Below are 21334 nucleotides of genomic sequence, written 5' to 3' on the forward strand. Positions count from 1 at the left end.
TGCTATTGTGAAAAAGAACAATTTCTAGAAAACAGGGTTTTTCGAATGAAGTCCAAACAGATAAGCGCTGCTGTTTTCTGGCTAACTGCTGGTAGTTTCAGAAAGATAACTGCTTTTTTGAGATGTTAGTATGGTGTTTGTAATGGTAAAATTACCCGTCATAATGAAAAATGTGCCTACTGTCCATTATTGATACAATACTGCTTTTTAATAGCCGCCCTCATCTTCTCAGCCGGCTATTATAGCGCTCCTATTTTTTTTTACAATCCAAGAATTGGATTGTATTAGTGCTCTGTCTTTTTTTGTTTTTGTAAGATGTTTTCACACCTTTTTCATGACTTTGAGCTTTCAAAATGGGATAAACAGGTAAAGCTCAGCGGGCATCAAGTTTCATTAGAGGCCCTTAGTCGCGTTTAGTAAGGTAACATTAAATACCGGAAGAACTAAATAAAATTTCACAAAACAACTTTACGAAACTTGTGTTGAAGCAATTAAATTTACAAAATATTAACCGCGGGAAAATTAAATCATCAGTTGCGTCTCTTTTTAACATCATAGTCTTCTTTGTAAAACGACTATCTCAAAATGACAACGGAAAGAACCTTAAAAAATGAAAAGTATCTAAAACAAACAAAAATGAAGAGTATCTTAAATTCTTCTGAAACAAATTGTCTAATCCGTAAAGACATCAGCTAAATCGTTTAATGAACAAAAAATTTTTGTTTGGTTAAACAAAACAAAATCTCTCAGTAATGACTCTAAAAAACGAAAAGGATGCAAAATTGTAAAACACGAAAAAAGACGAAAATCAGAACAAAAAGGGATAAGTTGACGAGTACTTTAACCTTTTTGAAAAAAAATTAATTTGAAAGTCAATAAAACCGTTAGCTATATACTGATTTATTTTATTAAGATTCCTTTATATTTTCATAGTTTCACATTGAGACCGTTTATATTGAGACCCAATGTTTGGCATACGAAAACAAAAGATAACAAATACAGGGCAAAAATAAAAAACTAGAACAAATTCTTCAAGAACTGTCGCAGCCCTTAAAACCATAAGCTATGAAAGCAATAAATATTTTCAATTACAAATTTTACAACGCTTTTTTAGTTAAGTTAAGTAATTGGAGAGTATCTTAAATTCTTCTGAAACAAATTGTCTAATCCGTAACCTTAAAAAAACCTTAAAAACAAAATATTTTTAAAAAAAACAGGCAGCACCAAAATAAAAGTTTAAAAAATTTCTGCTTTTTAGAATGCATGATCATATCAAATCTATCCCTGATCTTGGTGCGCGTCCAAGAAATCACCCATGTGTTTCCAATGTTTGTGAATTAGACCAATATAATAAGTGAAATATTTCAAAAAAACAAAGATGGATGCATTTTGTATAATTATCGAGTTTAATTTGCAAAAAAAACCTGCAAAATTCTAATTCCAGAAGAATTTATGGGGCACTGGATTTCAGGTAGATCTCTTTTGGAGTTTACGGAGTTTGTGGCAGTTATTTCTAGGTCTCCAATTTCGGCAAACTTAAAGAAAGTGGACCAAAAAAGCATATTTTGTGCAATTTTTGATGAAAATGGTCTGAATTCTGAAAATGTTATCAAAGTTTTCAGCCAAGAAAAACTCCAATCAAAGAATTCAGCAACGCTCATTTATCACGAAAGGTAGCAGCAAGAATCTATATCAACAAACCTTAAATCTTTAAACCTCAATTATTTCCTGTAAAAGACGAAATTCGGAAAAATCTTTTTAATTCCAAATTCTAGGATCTGCGTTTTTTTAATGTTACCACTCAGAAATCTCTACGATGAATATATCGTTTGGCCAAAATTGTCCGAACAGAACAAAACCCATTTGAGTATAGATTTTCTCCCTCCCCTCTAAAGTAGGGGTGGGAACAATAATGGCAGGTATCTTCGACCCACTAATGTGGCCATTTTTACATTTACCTTTAAGTTATTTGAGTTGGAAGCAATTTTTTATTCGTAGACCAATTATTCTTTGATCAGTATGTGAGTTTTTTGAAAGTTCGCTATCTCTTCTTCATTTGCTAGACAATTAAGCAAAAATTGTCCATAAGCGGGGTCGCAACATTGTGCCGACGCACATTACCGAGCCTCCTTGTTTAACTATTCTACGAGTATTTCTTTCAAAAACTACTTGGTTTGTTGAGGTACTTTTTCCATGAAACAAAAGACCCAAACTGCTTTCTTAAGACTTTTGAAAAGACAGGCCCCGTTTTTGTAAAGATTAGAGAACTGTTTTCGTTAAGTGGGGGCCTACCTTTGTGTTTTTTTCTGTAAAATGTGTGTTAAGATTTTGAGTTTCTGGTTTATTTCTAGTTTTCACTATGGAAGTTTTTATCTTTCATGTCTTTATCTTTCATTAGTTTTGTCTTTCATGTCTCTCAGCTATTTGTTGCCTAATGAAACGTCAAATGAGACGTCAAATTTGAAAAGTAATTTTAGTCTTCTGGAGTTGTAATTGGCGCAAATAATTTAGTCGTTTTAAAGCGTGTAATTTTTTAATGTCGGTTTAAAATCGAGTGAGAATTTGTTGTTTGATCGAATTTTCGGTTTTTAAGAGTATTTCACGTGCGGGAGTTTGACCTCTAATCAATATCTTAGCTCTTAATTTTCCGCAAATGCTACGAAAAGCAGTATGTGTTCTAGTAGCGCTGAGTTGCTTTTTTGATAATGTAATGGCTTTCTAATGACACACTAATTATATTTATTTGTTGTATTCAGTTGATAGCCAATGATCAGAGCAAACTGTACGCTCAAAATTATAAATTGCATTCATTTGATGAAGTTTAAAGATAGTTCACCATAAATTGGCAACAGCTGAGGTTTTTTTTATCTTTTGTATTTCCTTGACTGTCGTCGGACCAAGCTTCAAAAGCTCAAAGTAGCAATGATTCTCGGCGAGTTCTATTGCTCGCTAATTGAATCACCTTGTGGTGACATTTTTCTACTAGAATAAACGATTGGTCAATGATTTGTTTAATGATTTTTCAATACAAAGATTTGCAAGCTCACATAAAACTCACCTCAAAAAAATGAAATGTTTTTTACTGAAATAATGTGTTTTTAAAAGTTAAACAATAATTGAAGTTCATAAGAGCGCACTTGAGTCCAACGACTAAGGGTTAGAAGAGTTCTACTGTGAATTTTGCTATTGTGAAAAAGAACAATTTCTAGAAAACAGGGTTTTTCGAATGAAGTCCAAACAGATAAGCGCTGCTGTTTTCTGGCTAACTGCTGGTAGTTTCAGAAAGATAACTGCTTTTTTGAGATGTTAGTTTGGTGTTTGTAATGGTAAAATTACCCGTCATAATGAAAAATGTGCCTACTGTTCATTATTGATACAATACTGCTTTTTAATAGCCGCCCTCATCTTCTCAGCCGGCTATTATAGCGCTCCTATTTTTTTTTACAATCCAAGAATTGGATTGTATTAGTGCTCTGTCTTTTTTTGTTTTTGTAAGATGTTTTCACACCTTTTTCATGACTTTGAGCTTTCAAAATGGGATAAACAGGTAAAGCTCAGCGGGCATCAAGTTTCATTAGAGGCCCTTAGCCGCGTTTAGTATTTTTTCAAGTACTTAGAGTGGTGAAGCTACTGGGAAGGCCGTAGTTTAAGGTTAAATGGTCTTTTTTGGGAGTTTTTGAACCAAAAGTAATGCAATTTTTTGTGTTTTGTCATTTTTCATAATTTTTGTTGGAGCAGTCTAAAATTGAGGCGGTTCAACTTGATACTTTTCAAAAGGACAAGTTCTTTTTTGGACAATTTTTTATATTTTGACTTTTATTATCACTATTCAAATTTTTTGAGACCCAGGTGACAGAAAACCCTATTAAGGGTTGGATAATAAGTTACTAAAAAATTTTTATTGGCCTTGGAATAGGTTTCAACTTTTGAATATCACAAATTTTTTCAATTTTTCGATAAAACTTGCATTTTTTTCAAGTTTGAGAATTTTTTGTCATTTTGTTAGGTTTCTTAGCCCCAAGAGCCAAGGAACCTCCTCCATGATTTGATAATTGCTGACTGCAGAGTTTATAGATGTAATGGAATGTTTTTCAAACTATATAAACTTCCGTGTCAATGAGAAGTCATTAGAGTGATGATTTTTATCACCATGCTTATCAGGTTATTTCATGTGTTTTATCAATGCATAGTTCTAGTTTTTTTGAATTCATCAAATCGCAGTTTTGTTGTCCTGTTTTCACCATTTTTAATTCCGATTAATGACTGATCTTATTAGCTTTCTAATGTGTTGTAATAGAAGCTATGTAATAGACTCAATTGATATTTAAAGGTTTTAATTACTGTCAAATTCTTTTGTAAAAGTATCAGAATGTTTTTAGTCTCTCAATTATTTGCAGTAATGACAGTTCCCGTCGTTTAATATTAACGCATTAATAAATCTAATTAAAGAATTGTTTTTTTCTTTCGCTAATTTTGCAAATTTCGTTGGATTGTTACTGATTAATTGTTGGTTGCTAATGATGCTTAAGTGATAGAAATAATTGTTTCAATTCATAGCGAATGCTTTCTATGACCTTGACACAAATTCTTTTGAAAAATATTAGCAAATATTTGAGTTCATTTGCGCTCCTTTTTGTTCGTTTTGTTGTATTATAATTTAGTACCAATAATCGCAATTGTCAGGTTGCTACCGAAGACTAAACGAATCTAATAAATGACCTAATTTAATGGCGTTTTCAACTTTTAAAAAAGTTTTTGAACTTTAAAAATATTTTCAATAGTGGATTTTTGAGTCGTGGTTGTAATTGATGTCTTTCTTGTGATCTATTGGCTTAGTCTCAGAGCACTTCTCCTTTGCCTTCTAGTGTGGTGTAATTTTCGTCAGTTTTATGGGGTTGCAACTTTCAACTATCGTTTTCGATGAGTGTTACCAATTGTTTTGGAAGGTTTTTGAAATTATTTAGTCATTTGTCCCGTTCTCAACTATCGGAATGGCTAATGGTTAATTCCTCTTGAACGAAGTTTGTTGCTATTATATTAGTCCTGTTGGTCTTTTTTGATGCGATTATTTTTTTTCGCTTGCGCCCAGCGGGCATTTAGTCTCATTTGAGGCCCTTAGACGCGTTTAGTAGTGCTTCAAGTACTTAGAGTGGTGAAGCTACTGGGAAGGCCGTAATGCAAGGTTGACATGTCAATTTCAGAAGTTTTTGAGCCCAAAATGTTGCAATTTTTTCGTCTTTTTTTCGAATTTTTTGGTGGACCAGTCTGAAATTGAGGTTTGTAAAAGTTGGTAAAGGTCTTTTGCAAGACGTAATCACTTTTTATGGCCATTTTAAGAGCTATATGTATTGCTACAGCAAACATAAACACGGTAATTTATTCAAAATTTTAAAAATTTTTCAAGTTTTTGAATATTTTTTGTTGTTTCAGCTCGTGGTGTCACAATAATAGGTTATTTTATAGTTCTAGTGGCAATGAAATCGTTTTCAACTTCACGAGTTTTACCAATTTATTGATGAAACTTGAAGTTTTCAATTTTCTGACATTAATTGTCATTATTCAACTTTTCCAGCTCCAGGGGGCAAGAAATCTCGTCTGGGATTTACCAACAGTTTACTGCAAAATTTTCATTAGCCATGGCTAAAGCCAATTTTTTCAATTTTTTGAAAATTGTCAACTTTTAGGTTTCTTTTACCTGAACAGCCAAAACGTTTCCATTAGGTTTTGATAATAGGTTACTGAATAGTTTCTAGTGGTAATGGGGAATGTGTTTCAAGATTTTAATATTACAAATTTTAGCGATTTTCAAATTGTAATTTTTTCTTTGACTCCCTGAGAATTTAGTCTTTTTCCTCACTCGCCAGGGGTTTGCTGCTATTGAGTTTGCTAGTATGTTATTGCAGAGTTTCTAGTGGCAACAAAATAGTTTTCTATTTTTTCCTTTTCATTTGGAGCATTTTTCACATTTCTTTTTGAAGCACTTGTCATTTTTATCGAGATTATCTACCTTTAGTGTCAAATTAATCTCTTTCAAGTCTTTTGCGTAAGTTAATGACTATATTGCATCGTTTCATAAATGGCTTTCAGGTTAAAAGCTTCAAGAGTTTTAGGAATAATTGTTTTTTTTTGTTTAGTTTGATTCTTTTAGTTTCTCAACTTTCGAGATTTCGCCTTTTTGCGTGGGATTGTTCAATTGATCTGCTGGTCAGGTACATTAGGTCTGTTTTTCATTCGATTCCTTGGATTGTATTTCAGGACTTGTCCTGCTATGTTTTTTTTTACTTCGTGGAACTTTTTTTCGCTTTACCATTTTGCCGCTTTTTCAGCATTTTGCGTGAAATCTTGTTGACTTCTCTAGGCTAGTTTCTCTCTTCTCTCATTCTGCTAAAAGCACGTTTGAACATCAGTCGCTCAGCAAAGCAATTCAAAATGAACAGAGTCAGAATAAAAAATTGAAGTCAGAAATAGAAACGGGATAAACCCATAAAGCCCAATTTTAGATGCCCGCTATTTGAACGTCGTTCCTATAAGTCTTAGTTACCTTCTCTTATGCTTTTTGGTATTGATAGTAGCCTCTGTAGGCTCTCTCTAAGAAACAGAAGTATGTTCAACTTAAAAAATGTCGGACTTAAAAATGTTTTTGTACAAAAATCTTTTTTTTTTCAATATATTCTATTTTTTCAATCCCAATCGTGCTTATTGGAATCAACGGCGGCTATTTTCCGGCAATCTGCCTGGTATGTTTATGATACTGCTGTTTTTACTTACACTGTTTCAACGTCACCTGCTCGATTAAAACTCTGATTTCAGAACTAAATTAGGAAATGCACCTCTGCGGAAAATACAATTGCTTGATTTCGCAGTAAGAATTTGCAAGCCTCTTGTACGTAGATTTTAATGAGGGAATTTTACTTTTCGAGCGGATCGGAGTTGATACTTGCTAGTTTTAAGGCTAATTTGGTCAAATTTAGACTAGCTGTCAGCAAATTTTGTCCCAACTCAGCCAATTCTTGTTTTTGTAGAACTAACGGATTGGGACGAATTGGGTTTTTTGTTTAGCTGTAGAGAATAACAGTATCGAAAAATTTGGGCTGACTTTTTGCGGGGTGAGTTTTGAAATACAATAAATTAAAATAGTTTTTTCTATCCGTAATTTGGGTAAAAGACCATAATTTTCAGCTTTGAAGAATTTTTTCATATGATAACAATTTTAAAGCTGACCTTGTCACATAGATTCATGTTTTTTGAGGATCTCGGGGGACACTGACTTCAGAAACAAGAACAGCCAAATTAGTTATCAATTTTTTTTCTCGTTTTTGAAGTTTTCAATGATTAAGATGAAAAATTGTCAATAATTTTTTGAAACTTATTTGGAGGTTAAAGATCCACATTAATTGATATGTCTCACAGGAATTTAAATATTTTTAATTTTGTGTAAAAAAAATTTAGCCAAGTCATCAAATGAAGGTTCACTTTAACATCGAAGAAATTTGATCCTCAAATTCAAGGACGTGTTTTTCTCTGCAACTTTCTTTTGTCAAGTCTGCATTCATGTGACGTGAAAGTCGCGTTATATAGCCTCAGAACATAGCTTATAACTTTGAATTAAAATATCAGATTTAATTGTTCAATTTGTCTTTTGTTTAAAATCTTTTGTTCAATTTGTTTTTTGTTAAAAAGGCTCTCGACAAATTTTCTTTAGTTAGTCTGAGAGCAACTCGCTTAGGTATCTTTAACGTTCTAGAGCAAAAACTTGAATTTAATTTCTGCGTTCCCGTCTTTAATTCTTGTTAGATTCTTATTGAGGAATGAAAAATTATTACAATGTTTGTCATTTATTGTTGAAAATAGCGCATTTTAAAAGGGAGCATTTTTTAAATTTTGATTCTGCATTAATTTGCTGGTGATTGCGGATGATTAGAAACAGATTTGTATTTTTAGTCTGCTTTGTTTCCTTTATTAAGGCTTGTAATATTTTGGTAAGTTCCCATCGTTTTTTAATAAATTTTTGTTTTTTTTTTTCGAAAATACTGACATATGATAATAGATTTCATATAAAAGAAATGAAAAATTTATTAAAGCTCTCATCATTTAGTCGGTTGCTAACTATCTAGTTATGCTTCTATGTGGCTGCTGATATTATGTTTTTCTTTGAGCTGTTACATTTTTTAAATGCCGATTTTGATCAAAAGTTGAATTAATTTTTGAATGATCTGTTAAAATTGAGAGCCTGAGGGTAACCAAAGAGGAGGATAAGTTTCGTTTGTTTCAACTTTCAAATCTATGCCCAGAAAATGTAAACAAGTCAATTGCTGGTTGACTAAATGCTCTAGAATTGAATATGTTAAACAGCAAAACTTAGTTTTTCCGTAATATACCAAAAAAGGCAAATATTTATCTTTTTCAGCCTTCCTCTAACACACGGTATCATCAGCAACTTCAACAACAACAGCAATCTGTTTCCCAGTCGACCGAAAATGGTAACTGGGTCAAAAGAGAAAGAAGCCCATCAGAGTCAAGTGATGAGGACGAGGAGGAGGAGGATGAAGAAGAGGATCAGAATCCGGTATGGTAGTGTTGTACACTATCAAATACCTCTTCGTACCATGAGTGACACAAACAAAAAACAAACAATAACAAACCATGCAATACTGCTTACTTAGGTCAGATTCCGCCGCACGCACCCTGGATGATGTCTTCTTCCTAGATATGTATCTCTATCTCAGCTGATGCTAACTGTCTTGTGAGCGTCTTGTGGAAATACCTGACAAAAAATGTTGTCTTCATAGGATCCCGATGTTTTTTATGGTTCCGCGTGTTTTTATTGCAACGCATGAGCATCTATTGGTTTAAATTTCGATTGAATGAAAAACTGGTATTGTTAGTCAATGGTTTAGTCGACTGAAAGAGTGACCCTAGAGGGACCAATTTTTACTCATTAAGTTGTAGTGACTTTTAAAAAGATTGAGTAAATGGCTCTCAAACGACTTTTGTAACAACTTTATTAGTCTTGTGGTATTTTAATGCAATTTTCCGCTTGACTGATTTTCCCTCTGACCCTTTTAACTTTTCGTCCTCAAAAGCGGAAAAACAGGAAGCGCCCGAAGGGCATTAAGTTCCCTTTGAGCCTTTCGGCTTAGTAGACTCTCAGTATGCAATTCACCGAAACTCTTGGAGACATGAATTCATAGTGTGAAAGGCGGTCCTTAGAGTTTTACAGTCCCTGCGCATCATTTACTCGCAGCCCAGCGCGCCATAATTGGGAACGATCTTTGAAAGACCGCTGATTATAGACTTGGTTGAAAGCATTTTAATTTGTCCAATTCTGAATTTACGAAGCAAGCCAGTTTTGTTCATAAGGTTTTTGTTCGCTTGCAACTTATTAAAGCTCGGATTTTTACATTTTGGGCAAAGGTAAACTTAAAATATTGCTGTGTTCTACTTTGCAAACTACTCAAGAAAAGAAATAGTAAATATTTTTGTAATGGCGATCGGCGATCGTCAACTGCTTTTTTACTTGCTACTAAGATATCATTTTTAATTGCTCTCAAACTTAGTTTGTAGCAATTAGTTTAGTCCTGCATTTTTTTTGCACTGCCATCTTTTTGCCTGATAGTTTTTCTTGTCACCATTTGACTTTTCGTCGTCAAAACTGGGATAAACAACAGGTCATTAACTTCTCACAGACTTACGGCTCTTTAACCTCTAATTGTGCGTTTCACCAAAGATGTTTAAGAGACTTAAACTCATGGCGTGGAGGGAGGTTCTTAGAATTTGACCGCAGTTGAGCAGACGTTAGTCAGTTTTGGTTAGATATTTTTTTGCTAATTTCTGACTTATCGCAATGACTTCTGAAAAATTAATATAGAAAAAAAGCTCTAATTGTAAGTCAGCCAAATTGGCCATATCAACACCCTGATGTTTAAGGGGGCTAATTTGTTTAATGAAGAATTGAGTTTTTGGTCTGATCAAAATAGTACACACATGAAGTTTAACTCGTCGGTTTTAATCATAAAGAGGTGAAGCTAGTCTAATCCTCCTCATTTTTAGGTTGCCATCTCCATCCTCGGTTTCTCTTGCGGCCACTTTAACTGGCTTCGAAAGCTCAAGATAATGCTTATGTTTGCTGATGTCTACCGCTCTGCAAATATATTGTTCGCTTTGCGTTATTTGTTCAACACTTGATCACTGAAAAGTGAGCCCTTAAATTTATATATCAGAAATGAACTACTATTGGAGGTGAATAAAAATGACTCCATAATGTGTTGCTGATGTATTTTGGTTTTGTGGCTTGACAATTTTTTTGGGCATATTTTGAAATTTTAAATTTTTTTGGACATTTAATAATTTAAAACAGAATGGTTTTGATTTTATAGCTTTTTAATTGCTCTCGAACGAAGTTTGAAGTAATTATTGTAAATGTGTTGGTCTTGTGGTGGGTAAATTTTAGGTGGGTAATATGTGTGACTGCTATCCTGGTGGTCGGCGGTTCGAACCCCTGTCATATTCGAGTTCTAGGACCCAAAAGTTTCTCAGCTACTTCCCTCAATTAATTTGCTCCCAGCTTGTTCGAGAGCAATTCATCCAACGTTAGTTGGTTTATGTTCGGTTTTTGCCGTTTCCAATCCGAAGTGAGCACTTTCTGCTCTTTCCGTGTGGTCGGTCTTCCTGCTTTGTTCTGCCTGCTTGACATCACCTGTCTCAGAAATTGTTCGCTGAAACTGATTCGTCGTCACAATCGATTATTCTTGCGACCATTGACTTTTTCAATTTAAGTGACTACTGCTTTGCAGCTAAAATTTGTGTGCGTGATGTCATTTGTCCGCGTGTTTTACCTCACTAAAAAAATGACTCTGAACTCACATATGGAACTTTACTAATTTTTATGAACATTTACTAATTGAAGTTCACAAGTGTGCATCTAATTAAGGCCCTGATGTGCCCTACTTCTTGAGTATAAGTCTTGAGTTTTCGATTTCGAATATCAATTTTGAAAATGCTCTTTTAGGCTTTTTCCTTATAGAGCGTATTTGTCTCATAAAACTGACAGTCCGAATCTAACACAAAAAGTCTAGTGGTATATTAAAGGACTGGTAGTCAATCTGTCTATCTTATTTCTTTAGTTGTTACAATTCCATGGAAGGCCACAAGCGTCTATCGTGGCTATTTTCCTGCAGTCTGCCGGCTTAGTTTATATAATTTTTGGTTTAATTTTTATTTACGGAACGATAGCTGAGACTGCTGAAGGTCTTGAAATTCTTCTGTTTGTTTCCAGCAATTTTTTGGCAACTTTTTGATTCTGAATGAAAAAAATCAGAACACCAAATTTATCAAATGACTTTTGACGCTCAACAATTGAATCGAATACCAAAACCCAACGCCGTTAGCATTTGCTAGATCCATTAATAGGTGTCCATTTTTTCCATTAACTTAATTTTTTTTTGCTAATTTGTGGCTCCATGCAATCAAAAATGGCTGTTAAAAAGAAATATAGGAAACAAGCTGATAGTAAGACACCATGGAGACCGCTATTTTTGATATGAAGCGACGAGTTTTTAGGTTTCATCAATATCGTATACGCCTGATTTTCACATTGTGAATATGGATGAAACTTAAGGCTGTTGGTTTTTAGCCTAAATAGCTAACGCTATAATAAGAACCCTTCTGATTTTTTACGGCTCGAAGATGAGTGTTGGTATTCTACTGGTTTTTTAGCTGAAGAAAGTTTGTTCATAACTTCAATTTTGACTTCTTTTCGAAAGTTTAACTCTGTTATCGAACACTGGACATTAACAGTAGCTTAGTTTGTAATGAATAATAATTGGGAACTGCTGGTAATATTCAAAGTGAAAAGGTCATTTTTGATTGCTTTCAAACTAAGTTTTTACAATTATATTAGTCCTGTTGGTCTTTTTAATGCAATTATTCGTCCTGTTGATCTTTTTTTATGCAATTTTTCGCTTGACCGATTTTTCGTCTGACTAATTTGACTTTCTGTCCACAAAAATGGGATAAAAAGTTAGCGCCCAGCGGGCATTAAGTTCTTTCAGAGCCTTTCAGCTCACTAGTCTCCAATTATACGATTCACTAACTGTTTTGGAGACTTATACTTCTGTTGTGATGGGTAGTTCTTAGAAGTTGACCCCCCACATACACGCACATTAGCCCCCCTAACTTCTCCCCACAATCCCTACTACCACTGCACATCGTTCAGGCCGTAAGGGTCCCGTGCAGCCAAAGACCCCTCACACCTTGCCCCCCCCCTCACTGTTGCCCACCCCCATCAGTCCCCCATGCACCCCCCGATGCGCTCACCTCACGCCCCTTCAATTAAGTTAAGGCTAGCCTGACTAAACCGTGGCCAGCTACTGACGAAGCCAGCGGGTCGTTTGAGAGCAATTCGCTCCGACGTTAGTCGGTTTTGTTCAGAATTTTTGATCGCACATGTCCTTGCTAAAACTAGACCAACCACATGCCTATCAAATCCACCTGTCTATTGCCTCCCGCCACTAACAAACCCCTCCCCTTGCCTACACCCCCCTCACCTACCCCAACTTTGTACACCTACTTTAGCTCTCCGCCCCCTAACTAACCCCGCGTACGCCACCTAGCCACATTCGTAACTAAAAATTGATTGTTTCTCACTATATATTGTTTTTTATTGAGATAAGTTTTAATTGCACGACTCTTTGAGTCGTTTCCGGTATTCTACCGGGTATGTTTTTAATTTGTCATATTCATGAATTTCTCTTGCGGCAATTTGACCTTGCTTCAAAAGCTCGAAACATCAATTTTTGCTGATATCTACCGCTCTGTAAATAAATTGCCCGCGTTTTTTATTTGCTAAAGCTTTGCGTTTTCAGTTCCTCTGCTTTGGTATTTTTGATCATTCCTATGTTTCACTCAAAAATGACTTTTGAAATTTATATATCGGTAAGTTGTAAAACGGAAATGATTCATTATTGGAGATCAACATAAACAGCACTGTATTTTAACCAATAAGTTTTTGTTGCGGTGACTTGATGAGTTATTAGTGCATATTAAAGTCATTGAACTAATTAGAACTTTCTTTTTTATTTTTAAAATTAGAATGGCTTCTATTTACCGTTTTTGCCTTTCAATTCCAAGTTGATAATATCTGCTCTTTTTGGGCGGTCTATCTTCTGCTCTCTGCTTTGCCTACTTGACTTTTCTCACAAATGGTTCGCCCAAAAATTAATTTAATCGGTATGTAAACAGAGCATGCCGTTGTCCGAATACATAAGCACAGATATGGAGAAGAGGAGTTGGATGGTTAAACATGAGATTTAACAAGAAATTTGTGACAGTTTTAATGTTTCAGTCAGCAGAAAACTTCAATTGCCATTGGGATCCGTACTCGATAAGTTTTTAGTTGTTAAGTTTGTGACCGTGAAAAAAGATATTGCAGTTAAACTTATATGAATACTATGTGTTCGTTTTGCAATTTTGAAGCTCTAGCAATATTTAATGTTGTATTCAGATCGATAGCGATTTTTAAATGTGAATGAGTGCAAATTAGTTGATATTAGCGGCTTTTATCATACGCCATGGATTTTCTTCGAAAAGCTGATAATCATTCTACCTGGTTAGGTTTTTTTGAATTACTGCGATAGTGACAGATGAGCGGATCAATCATTGGCGCCTTCTCTTGGCTTTTTAAAAACCAATCCAAAGATATTATTGCTGCTCTGTTTTCTGTCAGATGTTGTCACGCATTTTGTATTTGATACGGGATAAACTAGTAGAGCCCTAGGGTTTATAGTGTAAGGAGTATTACAGAGCCTAAATTACAGGGACTAAACGAGTTCAAGGTAAAATGGTCAGTTTTTGAGAAATGGTTGTTTGTCTTTTTCCTGCTTTTCTACAAAATGGTCTTCTGTTGAAGTTGGTCATCGTTCATATTTGCTATGAGTAAGAGAGGACTTTTTTGTCCATTTTTGACATAGGTGAACAAAATTTGTAACAATCATATTAGTCCTGTGGTCATTTTTATGCAATTTTTCCCTGACCATTTAATCGTCTGACCCTTTTCGTCCTGAAAAACGGGAAAAACAGGTGAAGCCCGGAGGGATTTAAGTAGCTGAGCAACTGGCCTAATGCTAGCATCCCTAAGTACAGCTGGGTACTATAGAAGGCAAACGCTCGTCGTTAATAGCCGCAAAGCGATAGCTATGGCTAGTATTAGTCTTCTCTTGTTTTTTACAATTCAAAGATTTCAATTTGGAGTAGTGATCTCGGTCACGCCGAAACAAGAAATGGAGCGAAAAAGTGATTGGTTTTGCGGCGTGAAATTTTGTCCCTTTAATTTTAAATTAGAGTGAGAAAACGGAGTTTGAACAAAACTTCGCTTTCTCGCTAGTGGTTTTTTTTTGTTCCCATGCGGCAATTTCACTTTATTTTTTTTTCTGTTTTTTCGATTTTTGGATCGGATTTTTTCTAAATCGTGTTCCTAATCCAATCATAAATCATTCTAGGCCTAGTTTTTGTTTCAATCAAATTTCCATTTCTCGTCAGTGGTTTTTTGTTCACCTGCTGTTTTTTACTATGATTTTTTATGTGTTTGTTATTTTTTTGATCTGCTAATTTTAGAAATGGTTATGCCAATTCACTCATAGTCCGTTCTAGGTCTAGTTGTTTGTTTGTTTTTATTTCGTCAACAGGATATTTGTTACGACCATATGACGTCACAATCAGCACTTCAGATATGCTTTTTGTTCATTCGTTAATGCAACTTCAGCTGATTTGTGTGTGACGTCATTTTCACACTTAGTGGATAGTGTTTTTTGTTCGTTATCGTGACCTAATTTTTTTGTCATACATGACTTACCTCACTCATAAGAATGACTTTTATCTCTTAAAAATGACACTCTGAAATGACTTTTATTTACTTTAATTCGAAGAAGTAAGGTCGAATAAGTGTGTGTCATTCTAATTGAAGGGTATTTAGCTAATAGAATTTAGGGCAGCTAATAGAATCAGCACTAGGTTAAACACATTCTTAAAATACAACAGCTCAGCCTTTTTTTTGGTCGGTTTCTTTTACCATCTTCCATCTTTTTGAGACTGCAGATCAGCGAAGCTATTGCTGCTAGTTTTTTGGCTATCTGCCAGCTAAGATTTTAGTTTTGGTAGTTTTAGGTATACAGAACGGTTTCTGATTGCTCTCAAACGAAGTTAGTAGCAATTATATTAGTCCTGTTGATCTTTTTATTCGATTTTTTGCTTGACTGATTTTTCTTCTGACCCGTTTGACTTTTCGTCCCTAAAAAACGAGATAAACAGGTAGCGCCCAGGGGCATTGTGTTTCATTGGAGGCCCTTAGCCGCGTTTCATAGTCCTTCAAGTGGTTATTGTGATGATTATACCGGAAAGGCCGTAGTTTAAGTTAGCACATTTTCATGAGTTTTTGAGCCCAAAACGTTGCAGTTTTTCGCCCTTTTTCGACTTCTTTGTTGGGCAGCCTAAAACTGAGGCTGGTTAAAGTTGATAGAGGTCTTTTGCAAGATATAAGCACTTTTTATTACCTTTTTGAGAGCTATATATTTTGGTAACTCGGGTTAGAAAACCTCCTTAAGGGTTTGCTGATAAATTAGTGAAATTTTCTTTTTGGGTATGGAATAGTTTTCAACTTTTTAATATGAGAAAATTTTAGCAATTTTTTTTAACGAACTTGCAATTTTTTCAGGTTTTTCCTTGGAGCAGTCTAAAATTGAGGCCGGATAAAGTTGATAAATGTCCAACGGATGAAAGTTCTTTTTTGGACAAAAATTCCAATTTCTTCATATATTTTAACATTTATTGTCACTTCAAGTTTTTCGCGACCCAGGGCCCAGAAAACCTTATTAAGGGTTGGATAATATGTTACTGAAAAATTTTTATCGGCCATGGATCAGGTTTCAACTTTTGAATATCACAAATTTTTGCAATTTTTCGATAAAACTTATTGTGCCTTTCTTGTGGTCTTTTGGCTTAGTCTCAGAACAGTTCTCCTTTGCTTGCTATTGTGGTGTAATTTTCGTTAATTTTATCAACTTGTAATTTCAACTATCGTTTTCGATGAATTTTACCAATTGTTTTTGAAGGTTTTTTGAATTTATTTAGTCGTTTGTGCCGTTTTCAACTATCGGAATCACTAATGGTTAATTGCTCTAACGAAGTTTGTAACTATTATGTTAGTCCTGTTGGTCTTTTTTTATGCAATTATTTTTTTGCTTGAGTTATTTTTGTCTGACTTATTTGTCTTTTCTTCCCTAAAAACGCGATGAACAGGTAGCGTCCAGCGGGCATTTAGTCTCATTAGAGGCCCTTAGAAGCATTTAGTAGTCCTTCAAGTGCTATGTGTGGTGAAGCTACTGGGAAGGCCGTAGTTTGAGGTTAAGTGGTCATTTTTAGGAGTTTTGGAACCAAAAATGTTGCAATTTTTTGTGTTTTTTTGTAATTTTTCGAAATTTTTGTTTGAGCAGTATAAAATTGAGGCTGGTAAAAATTGATAAAATGTCAAAAAAACAAAAGTTCTTTTTTTTGGACAGTTTTAATTTTTTCATATATTTTGACATTTATTGTCACTATTCAAATTTTTTGAGACCCAGGGGCCAGAAGAACTTATTAAGGGTTGGATAATAAGTTACTGAAAAGTTTTTATTGGCCTTGGAATAGGTTTCAACTTTTGAATATCACAAATTTTTGATAAAACTTGCAGTTTTCTGACAATTTCTGTCATTTTTTAGGTTTCTCCAGCCTCAAGAGCCAAGAAACCTCTAAGTTTTGGTAATTGGTTACTGTATAGTTTCCACATCTAATGGGATGTTTTTCAAGATTTCATCATCACGATTTTCAGCATTTTTTTGTCAAAAATTTCTATTTTTCAAAAAATTTTTCAATATTGTCAGCCTTGGGGCTCAGAAAACTCCCGTTAGGGTTTAATATTAAGTTTCAGAACTTTTTTTGGCCATGCATTTTCAAGTTTTTGAGTTTTTTCGAATTTTTCCGGCATCAGGGTTCCTGAGACCTTCTTCGAGGTTTGATAATAAGCTGCTGCATAGTTTCTAGAGCTAATGGTTATCATTTTTTATTGATCTTTGTTTATTTACTGATTATCCAGTGAAGCTATTTAAGGCTTGGAATAGGGGCACTGGATAGTCTCTTGAGACAAGGAAATGGTTCTTGAAGATAATAATATCACGAATTTTAGCAAGATTTCGTTAAAATTTGCCATTGTTTTTGTAATTTTGAATATTTTTGTCCTTTTTTGAGTTTATCGATCATTACTGGCCAAGGAAAATTTTGAAGTCTTTCAGATGAGTTACATGACAGAACTCCTGAGACAAAAATGGTTTTGAGCTCTTTTGACTGCGAAATGTGGAAATTTTTATTTTGAATTTTGCACTCTTTATATGATTTAAAAAAAGGCTAGAAAGCTAGTTGCAGAGTCGAATCTCATGGAAAATATTTTTAGATTTCTCTCTATTTGTTGATTGGGGTTTCTTTCCTTCTCTTTCTAAATCACATTTTATCTCTCGCACACACTCTCTCTCTCTCTCTCTCTCTCTCTCTCTCTCTGTCTTTCCTAACTGTTTTGTTGATGCCGCACTTCAGCTGCTGTTATGTGGCGTGATGTTATCTATTACCCTCACCTCACGCCCCATCAAATAAGCTAAAGCTAGCCTCATCAAACCGTGGCTAGCTACTGATGAAGCCAAGCGGTCGTTTGAGAGCAATTTTTCCCGGCGTTAGTCGGTTATGTTAAATGTATTTGTAATTTTTTAAAATTATTTTGCCTGCTTCAACAATCAAGGTTTCTTCAGCCATCCAGCAGAATTTTGTAGTTTTTTTTTGCTAGAAGCAGATTTTATCGTGTTGCCTCTGATAGAGCTCGAGGTTGAAAATTTCCGTAACCTCCCAAATTTCCTTGATTTTAATTGACTTAGCACTCTTTTGAGGCCAATATTAAGGTGACTTAAGGCCACTATAAATCTTTTCAATGTCCTAAGAGGAGTAATACACAAGAAAGACTGTTACCTATAGGGCATTGCAACGGCAACGTAATAAGCCCAATTTTCTTATAATATTTTAGTAATTTCTGAATCACATTTATTGTAGCGAGTTTTTTTGGTTCATTCGTGTGAATAGTTGTTTGGTCACACATCATCGCACTCTCAAAATGCCCTTTTCTCTCTCAAAGTGATTTTTGCTGAGTTTAAGTATAGGAGTGGAATTCAATTGAGGATATCTTCAGCTAATTGAAGGGTATTCGAGGGCAGATTTACAGTATATCAATTACAGCTTAATCGAGTTGAAATCAATTTCAGACATCATTTTTTCAGGTGTCTCATTCTTTTCATTCATTCTTTTCTGGCGCCATCTTCTCAGTCGGCTATTAAAGTGGGATTTTTCACAGATCTGGATTGTATTGGTGCGCTGTCTTTTTTTCGACTTCGGTGTCAATCAGAAGTCATTAGAGTGATGATTTTTATCACCATGTTTATCAGGTTGTTTCTTGTGTTTTTTCAATGCATAGTTCTAGTTTTTTTGAATACATCAAAGCGCAGTTTTGTTGTCCTGTTTTCACCATTTTTAATTCCGATTAATGACTGATCTTATTAGCTTTCTGATGGGTTGTAATAGAAGCTGTAATAGACTCAATTGATATTTAAAGGTTTTAACTACTGTCAAATTCTTTTGTAAAAGTATCAGAATGTTTTTAGTCTGTCAATTATTCGCAGTAATGACAGTTCCCGTCGTTTAATAATAACGCATAAATAAATCTAATTAAAGAATTGTTGGATTTTCTTTATCACTTTGACTCTTCATTTTCGAAAACTATCAGCGATATTTTTAAAAGTTCTTTGTTTTCCTTCGCTAATTTTGCAAATTTTGTTGGATTGTTACTCATTAATCATTGGTTGCTAATGATGCTTAAGTGATAGAAATAATTGTTTCAATTCATAGCGAATGCTTTCTATGACTTTGACACATATTCTTTTGAAAAATATTAGCAAATATTTGTTATTTGCGCTCCTTTTTGTTCATTTTGTTGTATTATAACTTAGTAGCAATAATCACAATTGTCAGGTTGCTACCGAAGATTAAACGGATCAAATAAATGACCTAATTTTATGGCGTTTTTAACTTTTAAAAAAAGTTTTGGAACTACAAAAATATTTTCAATAGTGAATTTCTGAGTTGTGCTCGTAATTGATGCCTTTCTTGTGGTCTTTTGGCTTAGTCTCAGAACAGTTCTACTTTGCTTGTTAGTGTGGTGTAATTTCCGTCAATTTTATCGGCTTGCAACTTTCAACCATCGTTTTTGATGAGTGTTCCGATTGTTTTGGAAGGTTTTTTGAATTTATCGGAATGGGTAATTGCTCTCAAACGAAGTTTGTAGCAATTATGTTATTCTTGTTAGTCTTGTTTATGCGATTATTTTTTCGCCGGACCCATTTTCGTCTGGCCCATGTGACTTTCTTTCTTAAAAACGCGGTAAACATGTAGCGCCCAGCGGGCATTTAGTCTGTCTCATTAGAGGCCCTTAGACGCGTTTAGTAGTCCTTCAAGTGCTTAGTGTGGTGAAGCTACTGGGAAGGCCGTAGTTTAAGATTAAGTGGTCATTTTTAGGAGTTTTTGAACCAAAAATATTGCAATTTTTTGTGTTTGTCATTTTTCGAAAGTTCTGTTGGAGCAGTCTAAAATTGAGGCCGGTTAAAATTGATTAATGTCAAAAGGACAGTTCTTTTTTGGACAAAAGTTGCAATTTTTTCATATATTTTTTGACATTTGTTGTCATTATTCAAGATTTTTGGGACCCAGGGGCCAGATGACCTTATTAAGGGTTGGATAGTAAGTTACTGAAAATTTTTTATTGCTCTTGGTTTCAACTTTTGAATATCACAATTTTGGCAATTTTTTTGATAAAACTTGCAGTTATTCTCAAGAGCTTTGAAAATTTGTCATTTTTTAGGTTTCTCCAGGCTCAAAAGCCCAGGAATGTCCTCTAGGTTTTGGTAATTGGTTATTGTATAATTTCCACATCTAATGGAATGTTTTTCAAGATTTCTTCGTTAGCATTTTTTTGACAAAAAATGCAATTTTTTTTAAATTTTCTTTTTCAGCCTCGGGGCTCAGAAAACCTGCGTTAGTGTTTAATATTAAGTTTCTGAACTTTTCTGGCCATGTATTAGTTTTCAACTTTTTAATATCACAAATGTTAGAAATTTTGTGATAAAACTTGCAGTTTTTCCAAGTGTTTTGAAAAATTTTGTCTTTTATGAGGTTTGGCCAACCTCAAGAGCCAAGTAACCTCCTCTAGGGTTTGATAAATGGTTACTGTATGATTCTAGAAGTAATGGAATGTTTATTAAGATTTCATCAGGAATTTTAGCGTTTTTTGACAAAAATTGCTATTTTTAAAAAAAAATTGTTGTGATTATTCCAGCTTTTTCAGCCTCAGGTTTGTTGGTAAATACTGAACTTTTTTGGGTATGGACTAGTTTTCAACTTCTATTATGACAAATGTCAGCACTTTTTAGATAAAACTTTCATTTTTTTATTTTTGTATTGTCATTATTCACTTTTTTTCAGCCTCGGGTCAGAAAACGTCCTTAACGTTTGCTAATAAATTACTGAAATTTTAGGTATTTTTTGATAAAGCTTTCAATTTTTAAGTTCTATTGATATCGTTTGTCATTTTTTAGGTTTTTAGAGCCTAAAGAGCCAATGAACCTCCTCTAGGGTTTGATAACAGGTTACTGCATAGTTTCTCTTTGTAATGGAATGTTTTTCAAGATTTTAATATTACGATTTTGAGCAATTTTGAAAAATATTTGCATTTATTTGATATGAATTTTTTTGATTTTTAGTTTTGATAATAATCTCCTAATGTTTGATACTAAGCTATTACATAGTTTCTAGAGTTCATGGATCCAAAGTCTATGGATCTTAATGAGCCAGAGAAAATATTTAAGGCTTGAAATAGGAATACTTGATAGTCTCTTGAGAAAATGAAATGGTTCTGAAGATTTTATTATCACGATGATCTGTTAAAATTTGCAAATATATTTTTGTCCTTTTCTGGCTTTAACGATCATTACTGGCCGATGAAACTCTAAGTCTTGCAGATGGGTTACATGACAGAACTCTGGAGACAAAAACGTTGTGAACATTTTTACTTCGAAATCTGGAAACTTGCAGTGTCGAATCTCATGGAAAAATATCCTTGCTCTCTTTGTCTCTCTCGCTCTCTCTCTCTCTCTCTGTCGGTTTTTTTCCTTTCCTTCTCTTTATGGTTCGCGTTTTATCTCCTACTCTATCTCTCTCT

At 34.2% G+C, this 21334-nt stretch overlaps 1 protein-coding gene across 1 annotated transcript in view; it reads left to right on the forward strand.

Annotated features, from left to right (window-relative positions):
• The window catches only part of LOC142336343 (uncharacterized), a 52282-nt gene that overhangs the window by 16497 nt on the left and 14451 nt on the right, over positions 1 to 21334 (forward strand). Inside the window, exon 3 of the mRNA XM_075385106.1 lies at positions 8408 to 8566. Within this exon, the coding sequence (XP_075241221.1) occupies positions 8408 to 8566 (159 nt within the window). The remainder of the gene's footprint in view (positions 1 to 8407; positions 8567 to 21334) is intronic.

This window comes from Convolutriloba macropyga, chromosome 3, assembly GCF_964194025.1.
Source record: "Convolutriloba macropyga chromosome 3, txConMacr16.3, whole genome shotgun sequence".
Taxonomy (NCBI): domain Eukaryota; kingdom Metazoa; phylum Xenacoelomorpha; order Acoela; family Convolutidae; genus Convolutriloba; species Convolutriloba macropyga.